The 22950-nt window shown below is 38.0% G+C and overlaps 1 protein-coding gene across 3 annotated transcripts in view; it reads right to left on the bottom strand.

Annotated features, from left to right (window-relative positions):
- Window positions 1-22950, bottom strand: part of CADPS2 (calcium dependent secretion activator 2) — a 507583-nt gene that overhangs the window by 56360 nt on the left and 428273 nt on the right. For 2 of the 3 annotated variants that reach the window (XM_070755440.1, XM_070755441.1), the window contains 2 exons: window positions 19220-19246; window positions 15037-15111 (listed from right to left, as the gene is read on the bottom strand). In XM_070755440.1, coding sequence (XP_070611541.1) covers window positions 15037-15111; window positions 19220-19246 — 102 coding nt within the window. The remainder of the gene's footprint in view (window positions 1-15036; window positions 15112-19219; window positions 19247-22950) is intronic. The other variant, XM_070755442.1, reaches the window with a different exon arrangement.

Genomic DNA, 22950 nt, shown 5'->3' with positions numbered 1-22950 from the left:
CTCTCCAGCAACCTTAAACCCAGATGAGCAGGGATTAACACAGGCAAATAATCAAGCAAAAAACAAAATTCCTTAATCGAGGAACAACCTCCACACACTTAAAACCAGACACTCACTTGCACTTATGTGACTTAGTTGGTTAATAAAATGTCTGTGTGCAAACAGCCAAGCTCACAGAACACTAAGGACTCTAAAATTCAGTTCTGAGCTACACACTGTATATTCACTTCTATTTGAAGTTTAGTTAGAGCTAATTATATTTAAAGAGTATTAAATTAAAGAATATTAATGGAATTCAATCCATCCAGAATTTATTTTAGACACATACACTCATATTATTCGGAATTACAAAAACCCCCACAAAGTTTTGGTGATATACTAAGAATAAATCTATGAAATCCATGGAGCTTCAGTCAGGGACTTAATTATATTAACTAAAACTGTACAATTTCAGTGATATTAATTTTAAGCACTAGTAAACCTAGATGCAACACAATGCAAATTAAACAAGTAAAGAATTTCTCAAATTCCTAGGCTAGTTTGATGGGCTTAACAAAGCAGACAACATCTCTCTCTCTCTCTCCCCCTCCCCCTCCCTCCCTCCCTCTCCCTCTCGTAACAGGATTATCACTGCTATAGCAAAACCAAAGGAGAAAACAGAAAACACCACATTGGGATCCCTTCTGAGTAACTCTCCTTTTATTGAATCAAGGTGAACAATATAGAACAAATGGCCCATTTCAGTGGGAGAATCATCAAACTCTGTCAAGGTTGTACATGTATTTTTCATACATTGAATTTCAGCTTCCATGAAATCTACCTAGCAAATGTTGAGAGTTATTAGAAACTTTTGGTGGCCCATGTTTTACATTTTAACAAATAAGGTAACCATGCAGTATTCTCCAATCCGATGTTCTCCAATCACTACCACTCCTGCCATTCTTTGACATTACACTATTTGGAGATTAGTTCAACTATAGACTAATACAGTGATACCTCATCTTACAAACGCCTCGTCATACAAACTTTTCGAGATACAAACCTGGGGTTTAAGATTTTTTTGCCTCTTCTTACAAATTCTTTTCATCTTACAAACCTACCACCGCCGCTGGGATGCTCTGCCTCTGGACTTCCGTTGCCAGCGAAGCACCCGTTTTTGCGCTGCTGTGATTCCCCTGAGGCTCCCCTCCTTGGGAAACCCCACCTCCAGACTTCCGTGTTTTTGTGATGCTGCAGGGGAATCCCAGCAGCGCAATAATGGGCGCTTCGCTGGCAACAGAAGTCCGGTGGTGTGGTTTCCCAGCGAGGGGAGCCTCAGTTAAATCACAGCATCGCAAAAACATAGAGGTCCGGAGGTGGGGTTTCGAGGACTTCAGTGTTTTTGTGATGCTGCGATTTCACTGATGCTCCCTTCTCTGGGAAACCCCACCACCGGATTTCCGTTGCCAGTGAAGCGCTCGTTTTTGCATGCTGGGATTCCCCTGCAGCATCGCAAAAACACAGAAGTCCGGAGGTGGGGTTTCCCATGGAGGGGCGCCTCAGGGAAATCCCAGCAGCACAAAAACGGGCGATTCGGCTGGCAAAAGGGATGAATTTTGGGCTTGCATGCATTAATTGCTTTTCCATTGATTCCTATGGGAAACATTGTTTCGTCTTACAAACGTTTCACCTTAAGAACCTCGTCCTGGAACCAATTAAGTTTGTAAGACAAGGTATCACTGTAGATGTGGAAAGAACTAGGATGCAAAAAGAGGCAATTTCAGAGCATACTATTGACTCCATATTCTCTGCGGGCTTTGCAATGTGCAGGTTGCTATTAATGTTTATTGCAGTGTTCACTGTGAAGATGAATCATTATTTATTTATCTATATTGTACATACCACAATGGATCATTGAACACAGCAGAGTGTTGTGTGTGTTTGTGTGTGTGTACATAAGTATTTGTGTGTATGTATAATCAAATCAAATCAAATTAGGGAGAAATTAGGAATTAATTGGAAACTGGGAAGTGGATTTTTTAAGTGGAATACTGTAGTCAAAAGGAAAGAAACAAAAATGTGCTATTCTTTTTTTTCCACACTGTATGTTTCTTTATCAAATCTTTTCCAATTTGTTTTCTGCTTATGAAGAAAAAGTAAGCAAACAAACAAAAGTAAGAGAAAAGGATTAATCAGTTCCTCTGCTGTTGTTCACATTCTTTATTGGTAATTTTTTGATTGGAGTATTGTTTACACCTTGATCATTACTCTAGTATTAATTTTGGTATTAAACTCTGCTTATCTGGGTATTGTTTGCTGACGAGGAGCTGTTTATCCCAATACCCCAATCAAGGAAGCAAGCTAACAGTAAACAGCAGTCTAATCAAAGGAACCACCAATAATTCTCCCACCAGCACTGAAAGGGCAGTCACAAGTATGTAAACTGAGAGCATGCCGCCTATTACCTTCTAGCACTGATATATTACCCAGTTTGGTAATGAAACATTTACAAGAAAACAGCCAAGTTCAGAGAGCATCAAGCACCCCACAAATTCTTAATTAAAATAGAACTATTTATACTTTTCTCTCTAAGTACAAAATATCAAGGGGAAGTATATTATGCCTTTCTTATTACTTTTTTTTTTATAATAAAAGCTATATTTGTAGTCCACTAATCAGAATGTATACTTAGACTCAGAATACAGCCCAACTTCTAAAATTATCAACACAATTATTTTAAAGAAGGTATAAATAAACCTAAATTAATTGGTCAACAGTTCTGTTGTTCTTATTTTGGCATTTCTAAGTGATACAAACAATATTGAAAACCTTATAACGCCTTGCAAATATGCAGTAAAGATAGTATTTTTTTAAAAAAACCACTGTTCTTATATTTATATGAGAACATTATTTACTGTCAAAGTAAATGCAAAATGTTTATAATAATAATAATAGAATGACTAATTTTACAAGTATTTTAAAGAGTAGTTGCTTGATATCTAAATCACGTTCCTAGAACATAGGAGTAGCATCTCATAAGTGAGAAGACAGGACAAAATTCCATCTGGCATGTTGTTAATAGCCATTCTAACAGTGTCATAACAGTGTCATATTTCTTGTTCTCTGTCAGGATTTGAAAGCCTCACCTTGCAGCCATCTAAGACCCTAATGGTTTAACAGAGTGATAATAGTGAGTTATAGCATCACATATTCTGCTTTTCTTATATCTTTATACATATTCTTCCTTATTACATATCTTTCTTTTTATATCATCATAAAGACCATTACAGAAGCAGAAATGAGATGGATAATAAGTAAACATGGCTTAGGACCAGGTTACTTATGGGACTGTCTCCAGCCTCATGTATCCCAGGGACCGGTTGGAACCCAGAGTTGGCCTTCTCCAGATCCCGTCAGCCAAGCAATGCCATTTGGCAGGACCTAGGGGAAGAGCCTTCTCTGTGGCAGCTCTGACACTCTGGAACCAACCTCCCCGGAGATTCGCACTCTCCCCATTCCCCTGGCCTTGCGGAAGGCTTTAAAACTCACCTATACTGGCAGGCCTGGGGCCGTTGACTTTAATATCTTGCTTTGGCTGTCAGTATGACTGTGGTGTGTATGAATGTGGTTGCATGGTTTTTAACTTGGGGTTGTTAGACCATTTTAAAATTGAGCTTTTGAATTGTTTTGTATTTTTTATATGTTGTGAGCTACCATGGGTCTTTGGAGAAGGGAGGCATATAAGTCCAATTAATAAATTAATAAAATAAATGGATAACTAAAGGCATTTTTAAATTCATCAAATTAATTCTCTGGCTTCCCCTTAGCATGTCAACTAGTATATAAGTCCTAACTTGTCTCAAGACTATTTTTTCAAAATGCTAGTTCAAATTGAATTTCTGCAATTGCTTTGTTTTTAAAAATTAATTTGCTAAATTAAAGTTAACCATTGACAACATTTATCTGAATGATTCTGTTTCACGATGAAGATGCTTAAGACTGGGGTAAATCTAGAGTCAAGTCTGTCCTCAGCCATGAAAGTGCACTGAATGGATTGGAGTGAACCACTGTCTCTGCCTGACCCATCTTATAACATGGTCATGAATAGAGGCAGAACTTGAAAAATTAGAATATTGTGCAAATATCTCAAGACCTAAAATGGTCACCTAACATCAAAAACATCATCAAAAAAGCACAACAAAGAATGTTCTTTCTGCGCCAGCTCAGGAAGCTCAAACTGCCCAAGAAGCTGCTGATACAGTTCTACAGAGGAATCATTGAGTCGGTCATCTGCACCTCTATAACTGTCTGGTTTGGTGCTGCAACCCAACAAAACCGACACAGACTTCAGAGGATAATCAGAACTGCAGAAAAAACAATTGCTGCCAACCTGCCTTCCATTGAGGACCTGTATACTGCACGAGTCAAAAAGAGGGCGGGGAAAATATTTACTGACCCCTCACATCCTGGACACAAATTGTTTCAACTCCTACCCTCAAAACGTCGCTACAGAGCACTGCACACCAAGACAACTAGACACAAGAACAGTTTTTTTCTGAACGCCATCACTCTACTAAACAAATAATTTCCTCAACACTGTCAGACTTTCTACTAAATCTGCACTTCTATTCTAGTAGTTTTTCTCATCATTCCTATCACCCATTTCCTCCCATGTTGACTGTATGACTGTAACTTGTTGCTTATATCCTAAGATTTTTATTAATATTGCTTCTTCATTGCTTATTTGACCCCTTTGACAATCATTAAGTGTTGTACTACATGATTCTTGACAAATGTATATTTTATTTTATGTACGCTGAGAGCATATGCACCAAGACAAATTCCTTGTGTGTCCAATCACACTTGGCCAATAAAAATTCTATTCTATTCTATTCTAAATGTTCATTTATTTCAGTAATGCACCTTAAAAGTTGAATATTAATATATGAGAGATACTCAAAACATGCAAGGCAAAATAGTTCAAGCCGTGATTTGTCATAATTGTGAGGATTATGGAGTACAGCTCATGAAAACCACAAATCCACTATCTCAGAAAATTTGAATATTATATGTGATCAATAAAACAAGGATTGTACATAGGATATTATCAGACCTCGGAGAGGTATAAGCATGCAATACCTGGTTTGAGTCTCTTTTGCTGCAATTACTGTTTCAATGCGGAGTGGCATGGACGCTATCACCTGTCCCTGTGGCACTGCTGAAGTGTTACATGGCAGACCAGGATGCTTTGTCAGGTTTAGCAATATTGCGTGATATTTCATTGTAGTACCATATAAGATGAAAAGTAGTATGTATTACCATATAAGGTAAAAGGTAGAATGTAAGCATGCTAATGCTGAATCATTGGGTGTGATTTGCAACCTGATTGGGCCAGGGCATTATAAAATGCAGATCAACTTCACCATTCCCTTGTGGTCGTTGGTGGTCATAACTCATGCTCAAACTGCTGGCTGGAGCAGTTTGAGCATGAGTTAGATATTGAGTAGAACTCAATAGATAAGAGCCTCCATTGAGTGAGTAATAGAAAAAGAAAAGTTTATATATGATTGATTTTAAGCATTGTTGTTGTGTTTATAACTATGTATTGTTTTATTTTATGGTGGAAAAAATAAAAATTTTATAAGACACCCCCCCCCCCCCCAAAAAAAGAAGATATTGAGTAGAACTGAGATAGTGATACGACGAAACCTGGATTGATTTTGTATCTACTTGTAACCTGGATTGGTTGAATATCTACTTGTAAGTAAGCTGAATATAGCTGATATAAAGTTCCTGTATATAGAAGACTGAAGATATATTTCACTGAAGAGTAAACTACCATTTAATACTAATGTGTCTTCATCATTTATCTGGTTCATTTAAATTTGCCACAATATATTCTGGTATTTTATCTAGTCCTCCTGTATTTCTCTACATATATATATATCCAGACATGCTTCAATAGCAGTCTTCAGCTCTTCTGCATTGTTCGGTCTCATATCTTTCATCTTCTCCGGGTCCCATCGACCAAACAATGTCGTTTGGCGGGCCCCAGGGGAAGAGCCTTCTCTGTGGCGGCCCTGGCCCTCTGGAATCAACTCCCCCCCCCAGAGATTAGAACGGCCCCCACCCTCCTTGTCTTTCGCAAATTACCCAAAACCCACCTTTGTCGCCAGGCATGGGGGAGTTAGGATATTTCTTCCCCTAGGCCATTACAAGTTATGTATGGTATGTTTGTGTGGATGTTTAGTTTTTATAATAAGGGTTTTTAGTTGTTTTATTACATTGGATTGTTACATGTTGTTTTTTATCATTGTTGTTAGCCACCCCAAGTCTGCGGAGGGGGCGGCATACAAATCCAATAAATAATAATAATAATAATAATAATAATAAATAAATAAATAATAATAATCTTTCTCTTGGCAGTGCCTCATAGATTCTCTATGGGGTTCAGGTTAGGCAAATTTGCTGGCCAATCAAGGACAGTAATCCCATGGTCACTGAAGCAGGTTTTGGTGCTTTTGACAGTGTGGGCAGGTGCCAAGTCCTATTAGAAAATTTAAGATGCCATCCCCCTTGTATGCAGATGGAAGCAGGGAGTGCTCCAAAATCTCTTTGGAGATGGCTGCATTGACCCTGAACTTAATGAAGCACAGTGGACCAACACCAGCAGATGACATGGTTCCCCAAATCAACACAGACTGTGGAAACCAAGGCCCAAACCAAACCATGTGTACATATGCATGCTTATACTTTTCAAAGGTCCGACATTGTTCTATGTACTTGTTTTATTCATCGCATGTAATATTCTAATTTTCTGAGATGTGGATTTGGGGTTTTCATAAGCTATACCCCATAATCATCACATTTATGACAAATCATGGCTTGAGCTATCTTGCCTTGCCTCTCATATATTACGTTTCACCTTTTAGGTTGCATTACTGAAATAAATGAATGTTTGCACAATATTCTAATTTTTTGAGTTTCACCTGTAACTTGCAAAGGAAGTGCTAGGCATGATGCCCTGAGCTCCTAAAAGGAAGCAGGATAGAATAGATCAAAACAAAGTAAAAATGAAGTATTATCATAGTTTTACAGTCAATTAATAATCTAGGAAAAAGATAATTATATTTTTCTAAGTTCCATTTGATTTATAACAAAGCAAGGACTGGTTAACTGATTCCAATTTTATATTATATTCCAACATAGACCTATTGTCACTCATTGGTCCTAAAATCTTTTTGCTTTTTAATGATGAGAAACAAAAGTTTAATGTTGTTGAAGCCCCCCTTTAAGATCATATGGAACTGAATGCAAAAATACTTTAAATCTTAATACATTGAAAAACTCTTAGAATTAAACATAATTTTTGTAATATTCTTCCTATGAAAGAGAGAAAGTGGTGGCACATTCTTATGCTTTGCACCTTTATTTTGTTTATTTACTTGCATGGTCCATTTGACACAAAATTTAGAGGGGCAAATGTAAGTTTAAAACACTCATATAAATATCAGCCTAAATTAAAACTCGGCATCTATAACCCCCCAAACAAGGAGTTCCACTAGCTTCCTGGCCCAGGGCTTGTATTCACTGACACAAGATCCCAGTGAATGCTGAAGAGCTATCTGAAGAGCTTTCCTTCCATAAGCCAGTACTTTGTCTTGTATGGAACCATGAATAGATTTCCTCTTCTCCTTTTTCATAAGGTTTAAGTACATGGAATTAGTTGTGGTCTTCACTCTTCACATAAGAGCATCTCCAAAGTTGAAGTTGGCCATCTTAACCCTTTCCTTTCTTTTTTAAGCTATGGACAGATTCTAGAACTGCACAAATAAAAATGGGGAACTGCACAGTTGTTTTCTCTAACATTTATAATAATTCATATTCAGTGCAATTCATTGTTTTCCATTTTAATAATTTCATTAATTTCATCCATCCATCCCTCAGCAATGCCCATAACAACTGTGATGAGAACAATATCAATGGCAGCTTTTCTTTTTTGATATCATGGGCATGTTGTCATTTGCCTCCTATCTCTCAACCCACCAGCACCCATATTATTTGACATGTCCTCAAACTATACAATTAGTTAAAGAGTACACACTATAATAAAAGCAGGAAAACTGGATAGTAACATTTTAAACAAGAAAGATTGTGGTGCAGTTGGAACAATCTTGAACTGAACACATTCAAAACTGTAGAAATGACAGTAGATTTTAGGAGAAGCCCTCCTAATTTACTACCTCTTACAATACTAGGTAACATAGTATCAACAGTAGATACCTTCAAGTTTCTAGTTTCTATAATATCTCAACACTTAAAATAGATATCAAAAAGCACAACAAAATATGTTCTTGAGCCAACTCAGAAAATCCAGACTGCCCAAAGAGCTGCTGATACAGTTCTCTAAAGGAATTATTTGATCTGTCATTTGCATCTCCTTAATTGTGTGGTTTGGCATTGCAACCAAACAAGACAGACACAGACTTCAACAGATAGAACTGCAGAAAAACAAGTGCTACCAGTCTGCCTTTCCAGTAAAAGTTTTTAATTTTTTTCCTCCACAACAAAAACATAGATAAGATACATCACATATATCTTCAATAAAAATCAATATACGTATAACATCGCTTAAAAACAATAGTACAATAACCTAAGTTACATTCCAATTTTAATTTTATTATTCAATCCATCTCAATCTTCTCTCTCTCCACTCCCTTCTTTCTATCTCAGGTGGCTACTCCAAATCTAGTACCTACTTTCTTATACCCTTTTCTACTACCATCTCCTCCTCCTTCTTCCTTCTTCCTTTTCTAATTCTCCTTCCTCCACTCTTCTTTCCTCCTTCTCTAGCTCCCCTTCTACTCTCTCTTCTTTTTTTCCTTCTTTCCTACTTTCTCTTACACTCTCTAAATCCTTCCCTAAGTAGATAGTATTAATTACAAAGATTTATTATTATTATTTTTCTTCCCACTTTAAAAACATACATCATATAGGTCAATACAACTTAGTAAACATATCATCTACTAAATATCATTAATACTACTTAATTTCATATCTATTACTCTAGGTATATGTCATTAATCTCATGTTGCCTCCTTTGTCTAATTTTGTCACTCGGTTTACCCATATTGTTTCATTCTCCAATTAATTTTTAATGCTATTATTTACTTCCTCTGCTAATTATTCTCTCTTACTCAGCTAATAAAAGCCATTGTGCTTCATTCATTTCCTTAATGCCTTACCTCTTCTTAATTTTTCTAAGCCCGTTTTCTCATAACTAAATGCCCCTAAAAATTCCACAATCACTTATTTTTACAAAAGAAATGTCAATTCATATTAAATATTTTATATCTTATATATCTTTTACAGTACAGGAGAAAGCCAATATCTTTCCAATTTTAAATCTTAAACACATTATATTGTATCTTCCTCTCTAATCTTCAGATACTGTATATCAATCTATAGTATAATTATATTTTCCACAAATTATTGTTTCATTATATAATTAATTACTTTTAAATACGTATGTTAAATTTAATTCTTAAATGAAATTAATCAATATCAATATTAATTCTCATCATCAACTATTAGTCATTCAAAATACCAAATTTCTCAAGATTAAGTCATTTCATCCATTACTAATTGTGATTCTTTCCCTCTCAAAATACCAATATGTATTTAATGTTTAATTTAACCCATCAAATCAAGAATATTAATAATAACCATCCAATATATTCATAGATGTAATCTATTATATGTTAGGAAAAAAATTAATTAGATAATAATCAAATAATCAAATAGCAATCAACCATCTTTCATTGATTATTCATTATACTGCATCTTCCCTTCTAATATTACCAATATGTTATTTTAAATCTATTTTAAATTTATTTCCATAAATCCAACTTATACCAATCTATAATATAATTATATTTTCCAAAAGGTATTGCTTCATTATATAATTAATTACTTTTAAATACTTATGTTAAGTTTAATTCTTAAAATTAATCAATATCAATGTCAATATTAATTCTCATTATCAACTATTAATCAAACTCCAAAATTTCCAAAAATCAAATCATTTCATCCATTGCTGATTGTAATTCTTTCCACCTAAAAATACCAATATATACTTAACAATTTTTAATTTAATCCATCAGATCAAGTATATTAATTATAAGCATCCAATATATTCATGGATATATTCCATTATATGTTAGAAAAAGAAAAAAGGTCATTGTATATTAGTTTATATTATATTCAGCTATTTGATTTATATTATATTCAGCTATTTGATTATTCGTCAAATAATCAAATAGCTGAATAATAATAAACCATTTTCTTTAAAGTTCCATCCTCTTAGCCTAAACGTTCCCTTCTTTTCCCCCCTTGTAACCTTGTACCTCCAACTTCTTCCCCTCTAGGTTTTTTTCCTTTTTCTTCTCCCCCCCCGCTTCCTTTAGGCCCCCTTCTTTTTTCTCTCCTTTTCTCCTCTTCCTAGTTATTTTCCACTTTTCTTTTGGTTCCTTTTAATCCCTTCTCCCAATTTCCCCCTTCATTTTTAGATTGTATTATCTAATGTTTATATCCTTGCCCTCTTCTCTTTTTATCACTGTTAAACTCAGTGTGATCATCATAATTATCGTGCATTTCAATAAAATCATTAATCTGTCCATTTCTAATATCTTGCCTCACAATGAAACTCGCTGTAAATCTCCACATGGCCTGCTTTTTCTGCTTCTTTCTTTCTCTGTTGGTCTCTTGTTCCACGTTCATTCCTTGTTATTGTATTTCCAAAGTCTTTATTGTCTTTTAATATTTTATTTCTTTTTTCACTCCATCTGCAAACTCCATGAAACATCTTTGTAAATCCTTACAGCAATCTACAAAGTCTTTAAACTCCCCTGCCTCCATGTTGCTAGAATTGTAAAGCCACAGATCACACATTTTTTTCAATCAGTCCAGCTGTCAGCAGATTTCTATTTTACAACCTGTTATAATTACTCACATCTTCCTTTAAATGTAACATCCATTTTAAGACTGTGATACTTTCAAATTCATCCTAAATTGATTTTAGTCCCAACAAATGGAGCCAATTTCTTCAAGTTATCTATTATTTTGTATTTTCTCAGACAGTTCCAAAATAATTCTTGAGTATTTTCTCAGGTAGTTCCAAAACAATTCTCAATTAAAGGTTAGCAGCTGTTCAGATCTGTTCGCAAATCTTCCACAATTGTAACAATTATAACAATTCCAGCCAGTAGGTATCCCTCTTCGCTAATCCAATAGTTCCAGCTTTCCGGTTCAACAATATACTTTAAATATACTTTCAGCCACTTGCAAATGAATAAAATCCAGCCATTTAAGAAAACTTCAGTAAATTCTCTGAAGTGGGCTTTAGTTATTGCTCCTTTAACATATTTCCTCAATAATGTTCTATATGCCGAATAGCTGATTAGCCTCCTTTTTATCTTTTTGTTCCCTCCTTTCTTTTACTTGGCAAAAAAGTCCCAAAGCTTCATTTCGGCAATATAACTCACCAATTTTAATTTCAGTTCTTCTCTCCAGCACTTAATCTTCAATCTTCTTTCCTGGTGACATCTAATATTTAAAAATAACAATCCTGCCAGTTGCGGCCAAGTTGTTTCCCAGTGACATTGATTGGGATCTCTTTGTTGGCTCCCTGGGAGGGTTTATCACCCCTTCCAGCAAACCCAGTGTCTCCCTTCTTCACCACCCCTCCAGGGAGGTTCCAATCTGGTTCTGACTGAACCAGGTTTCCCAAGCGGCATGGGTACTGGGATTTCCCATGGAACATGGAAAACTCTGTATCGCCACGGCATTTGGACATGCCACCTTCCCACCAGTCTGCTTTTCATTGTGGGCCTGTATATTGCATTAACCAGAGAGTGGGCTGTCAAAATATCTACAGACCTCTCATATGCTGGACATACAAATCCAATTAAATAAATTAAATAAATAAATTAAATAAATAAATAAATAGTTTCAACTTCTTCCCTCAAGATGACACTATAGGGCAGAGATATCAAACTTGTAACATCATGTTGTCTTCATACGAGGTATTGTGACTATTTCTCCCTTCACCAAACTGGGGGTGGGCAGGGCCAATGTGTGATGGTTCTGGCCTTTGGGCTGCAAGTTTGATACCCCTGACATAAGCCATTACATGCCAAAACAACAAAACAACTGTCTTTAACATAAGGACAGTTTTTCCACCATGTCATTACTCTGCTAAACATCTACAATGCAATCAAACTAGTAGGGCTATATTACTATTAACTTTCTTATCTTTCCTATTAAACTCCTTTTATGATTATAACTTATTTGTTGTATCTTATGATTTATATTGTTTTATTTAGTATCCTAGTATGATTTAAGGTGATTGTTTATTTAATACAGTATCCTATGTCTATCACTAAGTGTTGTACCTTACAATTTCTGATGAATCTATCTTATGATTATGATCATGATTTAGAACTTACTTCTTGTAGGTACACTGAGAGCTTATGCACCAGAGCCAAATTCCTTGTGTGTCCAATCACACTTGGTCAATAAAGAATTCTATTCTATTCTATTCTACTCTACTCTATTCTATCCTACTATGCTCTAAACCAGTGATGGCGAACCTATGACACGCGTGTCAGCACTGACACGCGTAGCCATTTTTGGTGACACGCGGCTGCTCCCGAATCTCCCCTCTACTCTGCTGCTGAGAGTCTGGCGGTGGCAAGGAAGAAAGCCAGGGGGCGGGGAGGAAAGCACCCTATGGCAGAGCAGCAGCAGTTCCTCTCCCTGAAGGCAAGAAAGAAATTGGCCAATTGCAGGCCCGCTTTCCTCCCCGCCCCCTGGCTTTCCTCCTCCTCCTCCAGACGCTAAGCTGCAGACCGTATTGGTCCCTTCAGTGCCGCTTTTTTGCTTCTTCGCCGCCCCGCGAGAAGCCTGGAAACCCTGCATGAGTGGCTGGAGGGGACCGTAAGCAAGCCATCAGGACCCCCACACACTAACTTGCTGACGGCCATGCTGTCCCGGATCGTGGGGAGGGGAGCTCTTCTCCCACCAAGTGACGGCGAGGCCCTCCCAATGCTTGCCCGCCCAGGCCCCGCACTTGGAGCCGGGGCGACGGGCCTAGCCTCAGCTTACTTGGCCCCAGCGCGGCCGAAGCGTGGGGCAGAGTAGGCGGCGGCTGCTTCAGGCCCGCCCCCGAGCTGAGCTTCCTTTGGCTTCCTTTGAGGCAAAACTGCAAAGCTCACCTGCTGCCTCGAAGGAAGCCAAAGGAAACTCAGCTCAATGAGGATCGGCTGTTGGTCTCTTCAAGCTGCTGCCGCCCACTGCGGAGATCCCTTCGCCCGAACAGAGGCGGCGGCGGCAGGTTCAAGGGACCAACAGCCGGTCCTTTTTGGGGCTGCGTTGTTGCAGCGTCTGAGGCTGCCGCCTCCGCCTCCAGGCGAAGGGATCTCCGCAGTGGGCGACAGCGGCAGGTTTAAGGGACCAACAGCCGGTCCTTTTCGGGGCTGCGTTGTTGCAGCCTCCGAGGCCACCCACCGAGGAGATCCCTTCGCCTGGAGGCGGAGGCAGCGGCGGCCTCAGACGCTGCAACAACGCAGCCTCGAAAAGGACCGGCTGTTGGTCCCTTGAACCCCCCGCCACCGCCTCTGTTTAGCCCCCCCCCAGGAAAGAGTTGCAGCAGGAAAGCAGCGCATTTGAAAAGCGTGCTGCTTTCCCGTAAAGACGGCATTCCTGGCTGGCACAGGGCTTTCCCGGGCAGCTGGCTTGAACCTTGTGCCGGTTAGCAAAGCCGTCTGCCCGCCGGAGACGTGGAGAGAAAGGGAAAAAGAGGGAGGGAAAGAGGAAAGAAGGAGGGAAGGGAGAGAAAAGTGAACGAGAAGGAGAGAGAAAGGGAGGAAGAGGGGAAGGAAGGAAGAGATAAAGGAGAAGAGGAAGAGGAAAAATGAGAGGAGGAAGAGGAGGAAAAGGAGAGGAAGAGGAGGAAAAGGAGAGGAGAAAGCGGAAGAGGAGAAGGAAGAGCAGGAGGAGAACCAGAAGGAAATGGAGGAGATGAAGAGGAGAAAAATGAGGAGGAAGAGGAGGAAAAGGAGAGGAAGAGGAGGAGGAAAAGGAGAGGAGGAGAAAGCGGAAGAGGAGAAGGAAGAGCAGGAGGAGAACCAGAAGGAAATGGAGGAGATGAAGAGGAGGAGAAAAAGGAGAGGAGGAGGAAAAGGAGAGGAAGAGGAGGAGAAGAGAAAGAAAAGCAGGAAGAGGAGAAAAAGGAGAGGAGGAGGAAGAGAAGGAGGAGAAAGAAAAGCAGGAGAGGAAGAGTAGGAGAGAGGGAGAGGGAGGGGAAGAGGGGAAGGAAGGAAAAGAGAGAAAGAGAAAAAAGTGGAAGGAAGAGAGAAGGAAAGGAAGAGAGGGAGAGAGAGCAAGAAAGAGTGAGTGATGAGAGAGGAAGGAAGAGAGTGAGAGTGTGAGAGTGGTTTTTTTCTCAAGGTGACACACCACCTGAGTTATGCTCGGGTTTTTGGCAGATTTTGACACACCAAGCTGAAAAGGTTGCCCATCACTGCTCTAAACTAAACTATTAAAAACAGATTAGCCAATGTCTTTTGAACTTTTTCATATAAGTAAAACATGTAAGTAAAAGTAGGCTTCAAAATCATTTGAAGATACTGAAAACCAACTTTTCTTCACTGCAAGATGTAGCAAACCAGAATTTCCTTTATCTAATTAAAGCTGATCTTGGAATAATAAAAATGTAGTCATATTAAATGCTTTTAATTAATTAAATCACTGTAACATGAAGAAAATAATATCTGCTTAATAGATATTGCATAAAAAGTTTTCTTCAAATTGGGATCCAATTTACACCTATAAGTATTACAGTATGATGATCTCATGCAGTGTTAGTCACTAACCTTATTTTATTTTAAAAACAGGAACATGGAAAATATAAAACATTTTTTTTCTTTACAAAAAGCAGACATGGATATTTCTCTTTCCCCCCAGTACAATTTTTCTGAAAAAAATTAATACATTTACCTTTGAAACAAGAAGTGAAATTACTTCCTTCATGGTTTCTTCAATCAAGTCATCAATTTTTGAATGATATTGTTGCTGTGGTTCAGAAAACCAAAGAAGTATTAATATATTAAATGAGCATGACACTATTTGTCATAAGTCACATTTGTACAAAGGTACAAAAACTGATAGATCAGAATTACTTAAAATTATTAAAAGAATAAAGCCTTGAAAATGATCCGCTCACAAATTACTTTCTTTCATACAATATCCATAAAATTTTTCAATGTATGCATTTGAGTTAAGTAGCTAATAGGGTTATTATTTAGATGCAGCAAGGGCTTATTCAGGAAAAGGAATGTGAAGGATATGTTTTGTCTTCTATGTAATTAAGGTGGCTATGTATTCCTTTAACCCCAAAGGGCTGATTTAGCTGCAAAAGCAAGATGAGAAGAAGATTTAGTAAATAAACCACTTTCTGTCTGATAACTCTCATTCACATGTTATGTTCTTCAGAAATAAAATGAGTGGCCAATTGTTTGCTCTTCAAAGAACCCTTTTAAGAGTGAAGTGAGCTGCAGGTTATACAATTCCTACACAATCTGCTTTAACACGGGTAAAAAATAAAAATTAATCAGAAAAACCCAAAGATGGCAATAAATTACTAAACCATAAAATATATAATAGCTAAGCCAGTTGCTGCACTCCATCTTTCTACTACTGCTTTTTTCTCACTAATGAAAACATTTTCTTTAAGAAACACATTTTAAATCTGAAAGACTTTCACATTCTATTTTTGATCATAATAAAGCAAGTGTCTGTCCTGCAGTTTGTGGGAGCAAAGGCTCATTCTTTTATTCTGAAAATATATTCATTCCAAAAAGTAATTCTTCCATCAGAACATTTGTTTGAAAGCAAAGAATGCTCCAGTAGCCCACTTCACAAAAAATATGTCTTATAAAGACTAACCCTATCTTGATGGTTCAAGGCTACATGAATCAGCAACGGCATAATGCTTTGAATAAAGAACTGCCAGCATCAGTCTAAACGTTCACTCAACTTTGTAAGAGTCCATGGCATAGTCTTTTGAAATTTAGGGTTTCTGAAGGCAATTTACTCTCTTTTTCAAAGTATTACAGATACGTACTAACTACTTTTAAGCAAGATATCCAGTGCTTGGTGTACTTAGGCAAATTACTGAAGCTATCAACCTTCCCTAACCCCTGGGCTCTGACCTTCAGATGTGCTGGCCCTACCGCTCTGCTAAGCCCAACATTTCTATAAGATATGTAATATCAAGGAGTTTCACATGCTATAATGTAACCCACAGTTACAACTGTTACTTGGATAATCATGGCCAATGCCTGTAATAACAGAAAGTGGTATATTTTCTTCTCCTCTTCTGCAATGGGAGAGTCATATGTATGATGCCAGAATGGGTGGCTTTCTAATTCTTGTTGCTTTTCCATTACATGAAAGATGAAGGATTTTGGATATTTAATGCAATGGAAATGGTAGTTGCTGGAAAGTTTCCTTACAATGAGTACCAATGCTTGCTGTTGAGAACGTATCCCTCTTTGTCATTTCAACAGTTGCCAAGCAAAAGTATCTAATTGCAAAATTGATGGTACGAAATCATATTCACAGGTTTCAATTTGATTTTTTTTAATACAGAAGGAATGATAGCTAGGTAGCTGTGCAATTTCATCCTGTTATAAATGCCCACCAAACATACAGAAAGGTTTTGAAAATTTCAAATTGGGAGGAGGGCATAATTTATACATTGATTTCACCACCACCATTTTATGGGCACTAATTTAATTAATTAGTGGCATGATCATATTTCCTATTAATAGTCTGATATTTTTGCATTCTAAGACATTAGTAGTAATAAGACCAGTCTGATTTAAAGGGATTGGGAAGAAGAAACAATGCTGTGAGGAAGTGCCCATATACTGTATTTTTCAGAGTATAAGACATACCTCCCCCACCTTAAAAGAGGGTGGAAATGCCAGTGCCATTTTTGGCCTCCTGAAGCCCTACCCCTATGTCCCATTTTTGTGAAAAATTGGCCCATTTATTGCAAAAATTGGATGTGCAGGGCTTTTTTTGAAAAAAAATGGGGCATTTTTGCCTTCCCTCAGCCCCTAGGAGCACTTTGCAGGCCTCGAAAACTCTCTGTGCACCCCTTTGTTTGCAAAGAATGGGTGAAAATGGGCCATTTTATGCAAAAATGTATGTTTTTATATTGGGGTTCCTTGCTTTTAGATTTTTAAATGCACAATTGCTATCTTAGATTTTAGTTATTAGATTTGTCAATATATATTGTTTTTATCATTGTTGTGAGCCACCCCGAGTCTGCAGAGAGGGGCGGCATACAAATCTAATAATAATAATAATAATAATAATAATAATAATAATAATTAAAAAAAACAGGTATTTTTGCCTTCCCCTAGCCCCCAGGAGCACTCTGCAGACTTCCCAAACCTTCTGCATGCCCCCCCCCTTTTTGCAAAAACGGGCGAAAATGGGTCCGTTTTTTTGAAAAACGGTGCATAGAGGTTTTGGGAGGCCTGCAGAGGCTGTTCTGATGGCAAAAACGCCCCCATTGTTAAAAACAATACGGGCCTATTTTTGCAAAAAACTGATCACGCACAGGGTTTGGGAGGCTTGCAAAGTGCTCCTGGGAGCCAGGAAGGACAAAAACTTATTTTTTCTTATTTACCTTTTTGAAATCTTGGTGCATCTTTATACAAAAGTACATCTTATAGTCCAAAAAATATGGCATATTGCAATTATAAATGTAGACATTACTTTCAGGTTTTGCTGAATAAAGGTGTGCAAATCACCTGATTAGGCATTTTTGCTCCTCTCAATCTGCTTACAAAATCCTACTGTCAGTTTAATAGGTTCCTTCTTTGAAATAAGACTTTGATTTTTGTTAAATCTAAAAAAACCTACAACCTGCTTTGCTTGTAGGGACATTTAAGTATCAGATGGCATTATCTGATATCTGTATGCTAGTATTGTATGTGACTATAATAAATATTTGATTTGATTATCTGATATTGGAATATTTTTTGGATTTTTACAAAAAAAATTTCAACAAAGAATTAATTAAGACATGATATGAATTTGATAAAAGATATAGATGGTCAGATACATGGTCTGATAAAGCAAATGCAAAGTCCTCCCACTGACACTGGGGCACAAATAATTGTAGTGCTGTTTGAATAATGAAAAGTTAATAAGAATGAGAAGGTGGTGGGTTTGAGAGTGGAAGATAGAGCACCAATGAAAAGCTGAACTGTTTTGAAAGAGGGTTGTTGGGGTATTTTGCTTGAAAGTTGTAAAGGAGAGCTAACAGCTTTTATTTTCCCATTTACCATATTTATCCAAAAGAAAGAGCAATTTTTCTCCAACTCTAAATAGGTACTTGCTTAATTGGGATCTCATTTTACATTCCATAGAGAGCACATTAGAAGACCTTTCAGAAAATAACCAAATGGGTGTAAAATATAAAAGGAGTGCACACATTCTTTCAGAAAAGCATAGATTAGCTTGAACCTTGATACTATAAATCAGTGGTTCTCAACCTGGGAGTTGGGATCTGTTTGGGGGTCGGATGACCATTTCACAGGGGTCGCCTAAGACCATGGGAAAACAAATTTCCTATGGTGTTAGGAACTAAAGCTTCTATTCTGGTGTCTTGGAACATATTTTTACAATCCAACCAATCCAGCGTTTACAGTGGGGGTGTCTCTCTGACCTTCCTGCCAATCAGCTTAAAGCTCTGCTGGAGAATTGGCACTAGACTTATGGTTGGGGGTCATCACAATATGAGGAATTGTATTAAGGGGTCATGACATTAGAAAGGTAGAGAACCACAGCTATAAATAAATCATTCTAGGGTTATGTCGAATCCTTTAGAATGCAATGTATGATATGTTCTGAGAAGTCCAACTAATACAGTGATAAGATTTCTGTTCTTTAACATTCATATAAAAATATTATGTGACTTTCCACCAAAATCTCTTTTATTCAATCAACAATTGGGAAAAATGGTTCCCTGGAACTATATAGTCTAGGCCTGAATTCATTTTGTTTGAGATGTATAATCAGAAATTATAAATTCTACCCAAAATAAGTAATGACAGAAACACTTTGGAAAGCAAACAAACAAAATTTAAAGCAATGAACTTACCCATTGATTTGCAAACTGATTGATGCCCTGAAAGCCCCCCCAAAAGAAGAAAAATGGAGGAAAAAAAATGTAAAAATAATTAAAACAGCAATCTTAGGAAACAGCAATCTTACCAGACTTAATGAAAAGCTTGTTTAAATAAAGACAAAAATGCAACAAAGATGGCTACAAAGATAAATGCACATAAATAGCACAATTGGCTGCAAAGTAAAAAAAGTAAGATATTGTAGCACTGTGAAGGATCTGTACTTTAGTTTGGTGGTTACCAATGCTTCTTGAAAGAAGCAAGTTCTGGCATTTCCATCTCCTATTTCCATGAAGGCAAACCTATGGCATATGTGCCCCAGGTGGCATGCAGAGCATGTATCTGAAGGCACATGAGGCGTTGCCCTATGTAAGCTGATTTTTGGCAGGGAGAGGCTGTTTTCGCCCTCCCCAGGCTTCAGGAAAGCCTCCGGAGCCTGTGGATGCCAAAAAACGGACCCAATGGGTCTACCAGAAGTTTGGAAATGAGCTTCATGTAGGCCCAATGGAGGCTTCAGTGTGCGCATGTGCAGGAGGGGCAGTGGGGAGGTTGTGCATGCATTTGCAAGGGGGAAGTCATTGCATTATGTGTGTGGGCATGCGCGTGAACCCTATCGTGCATGCACGCACCCTTTTGGCACCCAAGCAAAAAAAAAGTTCACCCTCACTGTCCTATACTAAAAAGCATTCGTACCTTTTATGGCCTCTCTTTGGTATTTTGTGGGGGTTTACAAGAAAAGACAGAGACCTCTATTTGTATTTTCATGTAGCTCAAGATTTAAGATTTAAAATTTAATTGGATTTGTATGCCGCCCCTCTCTGAGGGGGCAGCTCATAGCATGTACAAAAACCAGAAAACAGTAATAACAATCCAATTAATAATACATTAAAACAATCTTTAAAAACCTAATTAAAAAACTATCAATATCATACATTGGACAATCATACTAAAAACATTCATTGGTTGGGGGGGGGAATCTAAAACCCTAGGCCTGGCAGCAAAGATTTGTTTTTAAACTCTTTCGGAAGGCAAGGAGGGTGGGGGCAGTGCGAGAGCTGATTCCAGAGGGCTGGGCCCCCCACAGAGAAGGCTCTTCCCCCAGGTCCCGCCAGCCGACATTGTTTGGTTGACGGGACCCTAAGGAGACCAACTCTGTGGGACCTCACCGGTCACTGGGATTCATGCGGCTGAAGGCAATCTCGGAGATAGTCTGGTCCTATGCCATGTAGGGCTTTATACCAACACTGAATTGTGTCAAGACTTGAATTGTCTCACGACTCCTATCTACACCCAACAATATGTAATTTAGTCCTAATTACTAAATGAATTATTTTTCTTAAAAAGGAAGAAATAGTCCTTCTGCCCAGATTGTTATGGCCAAACCTATACCAACCAATAGGACACCCCCCCTTTTTCTGATTTTTTCAATTTTCTCACGGACACTGATGATTATAACTGCAAACAATAGTGTTTTTTTAAAGCTATTGAAAAAAGGCAATGCAATTTCTGTTGTTTTTAGTGGTGAGGATGATGAAAACTTGTAGCCTAACATAGCAAAAACACTGAAAAGTTAATTTCCCCCCTCCTCCCAAAAAACGTGGAAGTCCTAGTCGTATACAATGTAGGAGAGTTGTCAAATACACTTCAAACTATGAAACATGCATATTCATCGTATGTTAACAATGAAAAAAATGAATGACTGTAATTTTAAAAAATGTAATACCTCAAACATCAAATATATAGGACTGAATTTACTCAAACGGAAGATGAACCTGAATTTTTGACTATGTAAGTCATGATGTCAGTAGGTGGTCTAATAGGGAGTTGTTTAAGAGGGATGGTTTGCATCCATCATACAGAGGTACCCAGGTGCTCGGTGAGGAGTTCAGAACTTTTTTGGACAGGCATTTAAACTAGGTTAAGGGGACAGATATGTAACTGATGTGGATGATTTCTGTCCCCGACCAATGAGGATAAATCAGTTTCTGGAAGCTTATGAAAAGGGAGCTGTAAATAAAATAGATGTAGTTGTTGATGATAAAGGGCAAACTAATAATGAAAATAATGTTCTTCGGGTAATGTGCACAAATGCTCGAAGCTTGAGCAACAAGCTCTGTGAGTTAATGGCCATAATATCTAGAGATAATTTGAATCTGGTTAACTGAGACATGGTTTAAGGATTCTAATGAATGGGAAATATCCATACCAGGATATACATTGTATAGGAAAGATAGAATAGGGAGAAGGGGAGGTGGAGTAGCCATTTATGTTAAGGAAAGTCTAAAAACAACACTAATTCAAGAAACATGTAAAGATCTGGAGACTCTCTGGGTTTGCATGCAAAATAAAGAAGGTTCTGTCATTAGAATTGGGGTGATCTATAGGCCTCCAGGCCAACCTGAGGAATATGACAACAAAATGGTGGATGAAATTACCCAAATGGCAGTAAAGGGCGATATTGTGGTTATGGGTGATTTCAACATGCCTGATGTTGACTGGAATATCCCCAGTGCCCTTACATGCAAAAGTAAGAATATAGTAGAGGCCTTTACAGGAGCAGCTCTGGCACAACTAGTTAAGACACCAACTAGGGGGGATGGATGGGGTCAATGGCCACGGCGCCACGGGGCTCCCTCACTCACAAGAGGGTAGCCCCAAATCCCCACCATTCAGGGGTCTCGGTTTTGATGAACCGGACCTGATCCTCCCTGAAGGGGGGAGACGTAGGGGACTGCTGCTGGGGGCCTGGTTGGGGGTTGGCAAACCCCTGCCGGGCAAACCAGCTTGGTCTTGCACCGGCGGTGGAGTGATTAGTCGCGGACGACAACGCTTTGCAGGAGATTGGAGAACGGATCTATCTGGAAAGGGAATAAAAGCTTAGCATTGGTGAGGTAAAGAATACTAAGAGGTGTGCTGGTGTGTCGGAAGTGCTACAAGAATTAAATGGAGCTGTTAAAAATTTGTTACAATGTAATCTAAAAGCTGGAAATAGATTGCAGCGGCTGCTCAGGAATGGAGGCAAATAGCGGCAGCACGTTTTCAGCGGAAATGCCTGATATTCTCTCTTCCGGTTTGAAGAGTTTAAAGGTTGTAAATGAGATGGTTGAGAATGGAGCTGATCGGATCTTTTATAGCTGTGCTATTGATTACTGTCTGAAATTGTTTCCCTTTGCCTGGGAGGATTTGATGTATCAGCTCGGAGGAGGATTCGCCATCTTGAATTTGAGATTTACAGTATGGAGATTTGGACGTTAACATCGTAATGGAATGAAAGAGCTTAACAAAGATATTGGATTAGAACTACCAAGATCTGCTTAATAACGCTATCTAGTTGGAGACAAATATGGAGTTCGTGACTGGAAGAAAACTAATTATTAATGGTATTTTGTACTTACTTTAGAAGAAAAACAGTGGTATCAGAAGAGGGAAAAAAATTAACTAAATTCATTAGAGGACTATTTGGCAAGAAAATTAAATTACATGAATTTATTTATGGACAAAGAATTATGGATTGGAATTATGGATTTGAAATTTGTTTGATGACAGTAACATAAAGGAAAAAAGCTCTTTCCGAGGTTTATATGAAATATGAGAGGTTTATTAACTATGTTAATAAAGTTTAAATGGCGATTGTAGGGGATATGAGAGGATATGAGAGGTTCAGATTAACAACAAGTAGAATGGTAGAGGGAATGGATTTTGACTT

This window comes from Erythrolamprus reginae, chromosome 6 (genome assembly GCF_031021105.1).
Source record: "Erythrolamprus reginae isolate rEryReg1 chromosome 6, rEryReg1.hap1, whole genome shotgun sequence".
Taxonomy (NCBI): Eukaryota; Metazoa; Chordata; class Lepidosauria; order Squamata; family Dipsadidae; genus Erythrolamprus; species Erythrolamprus reginae.
The sequence above is the reverse complement of the archived record's forward strand: the minus strand, read 5'-3'. Positions and strand labels throughout refer to the sequence as shown.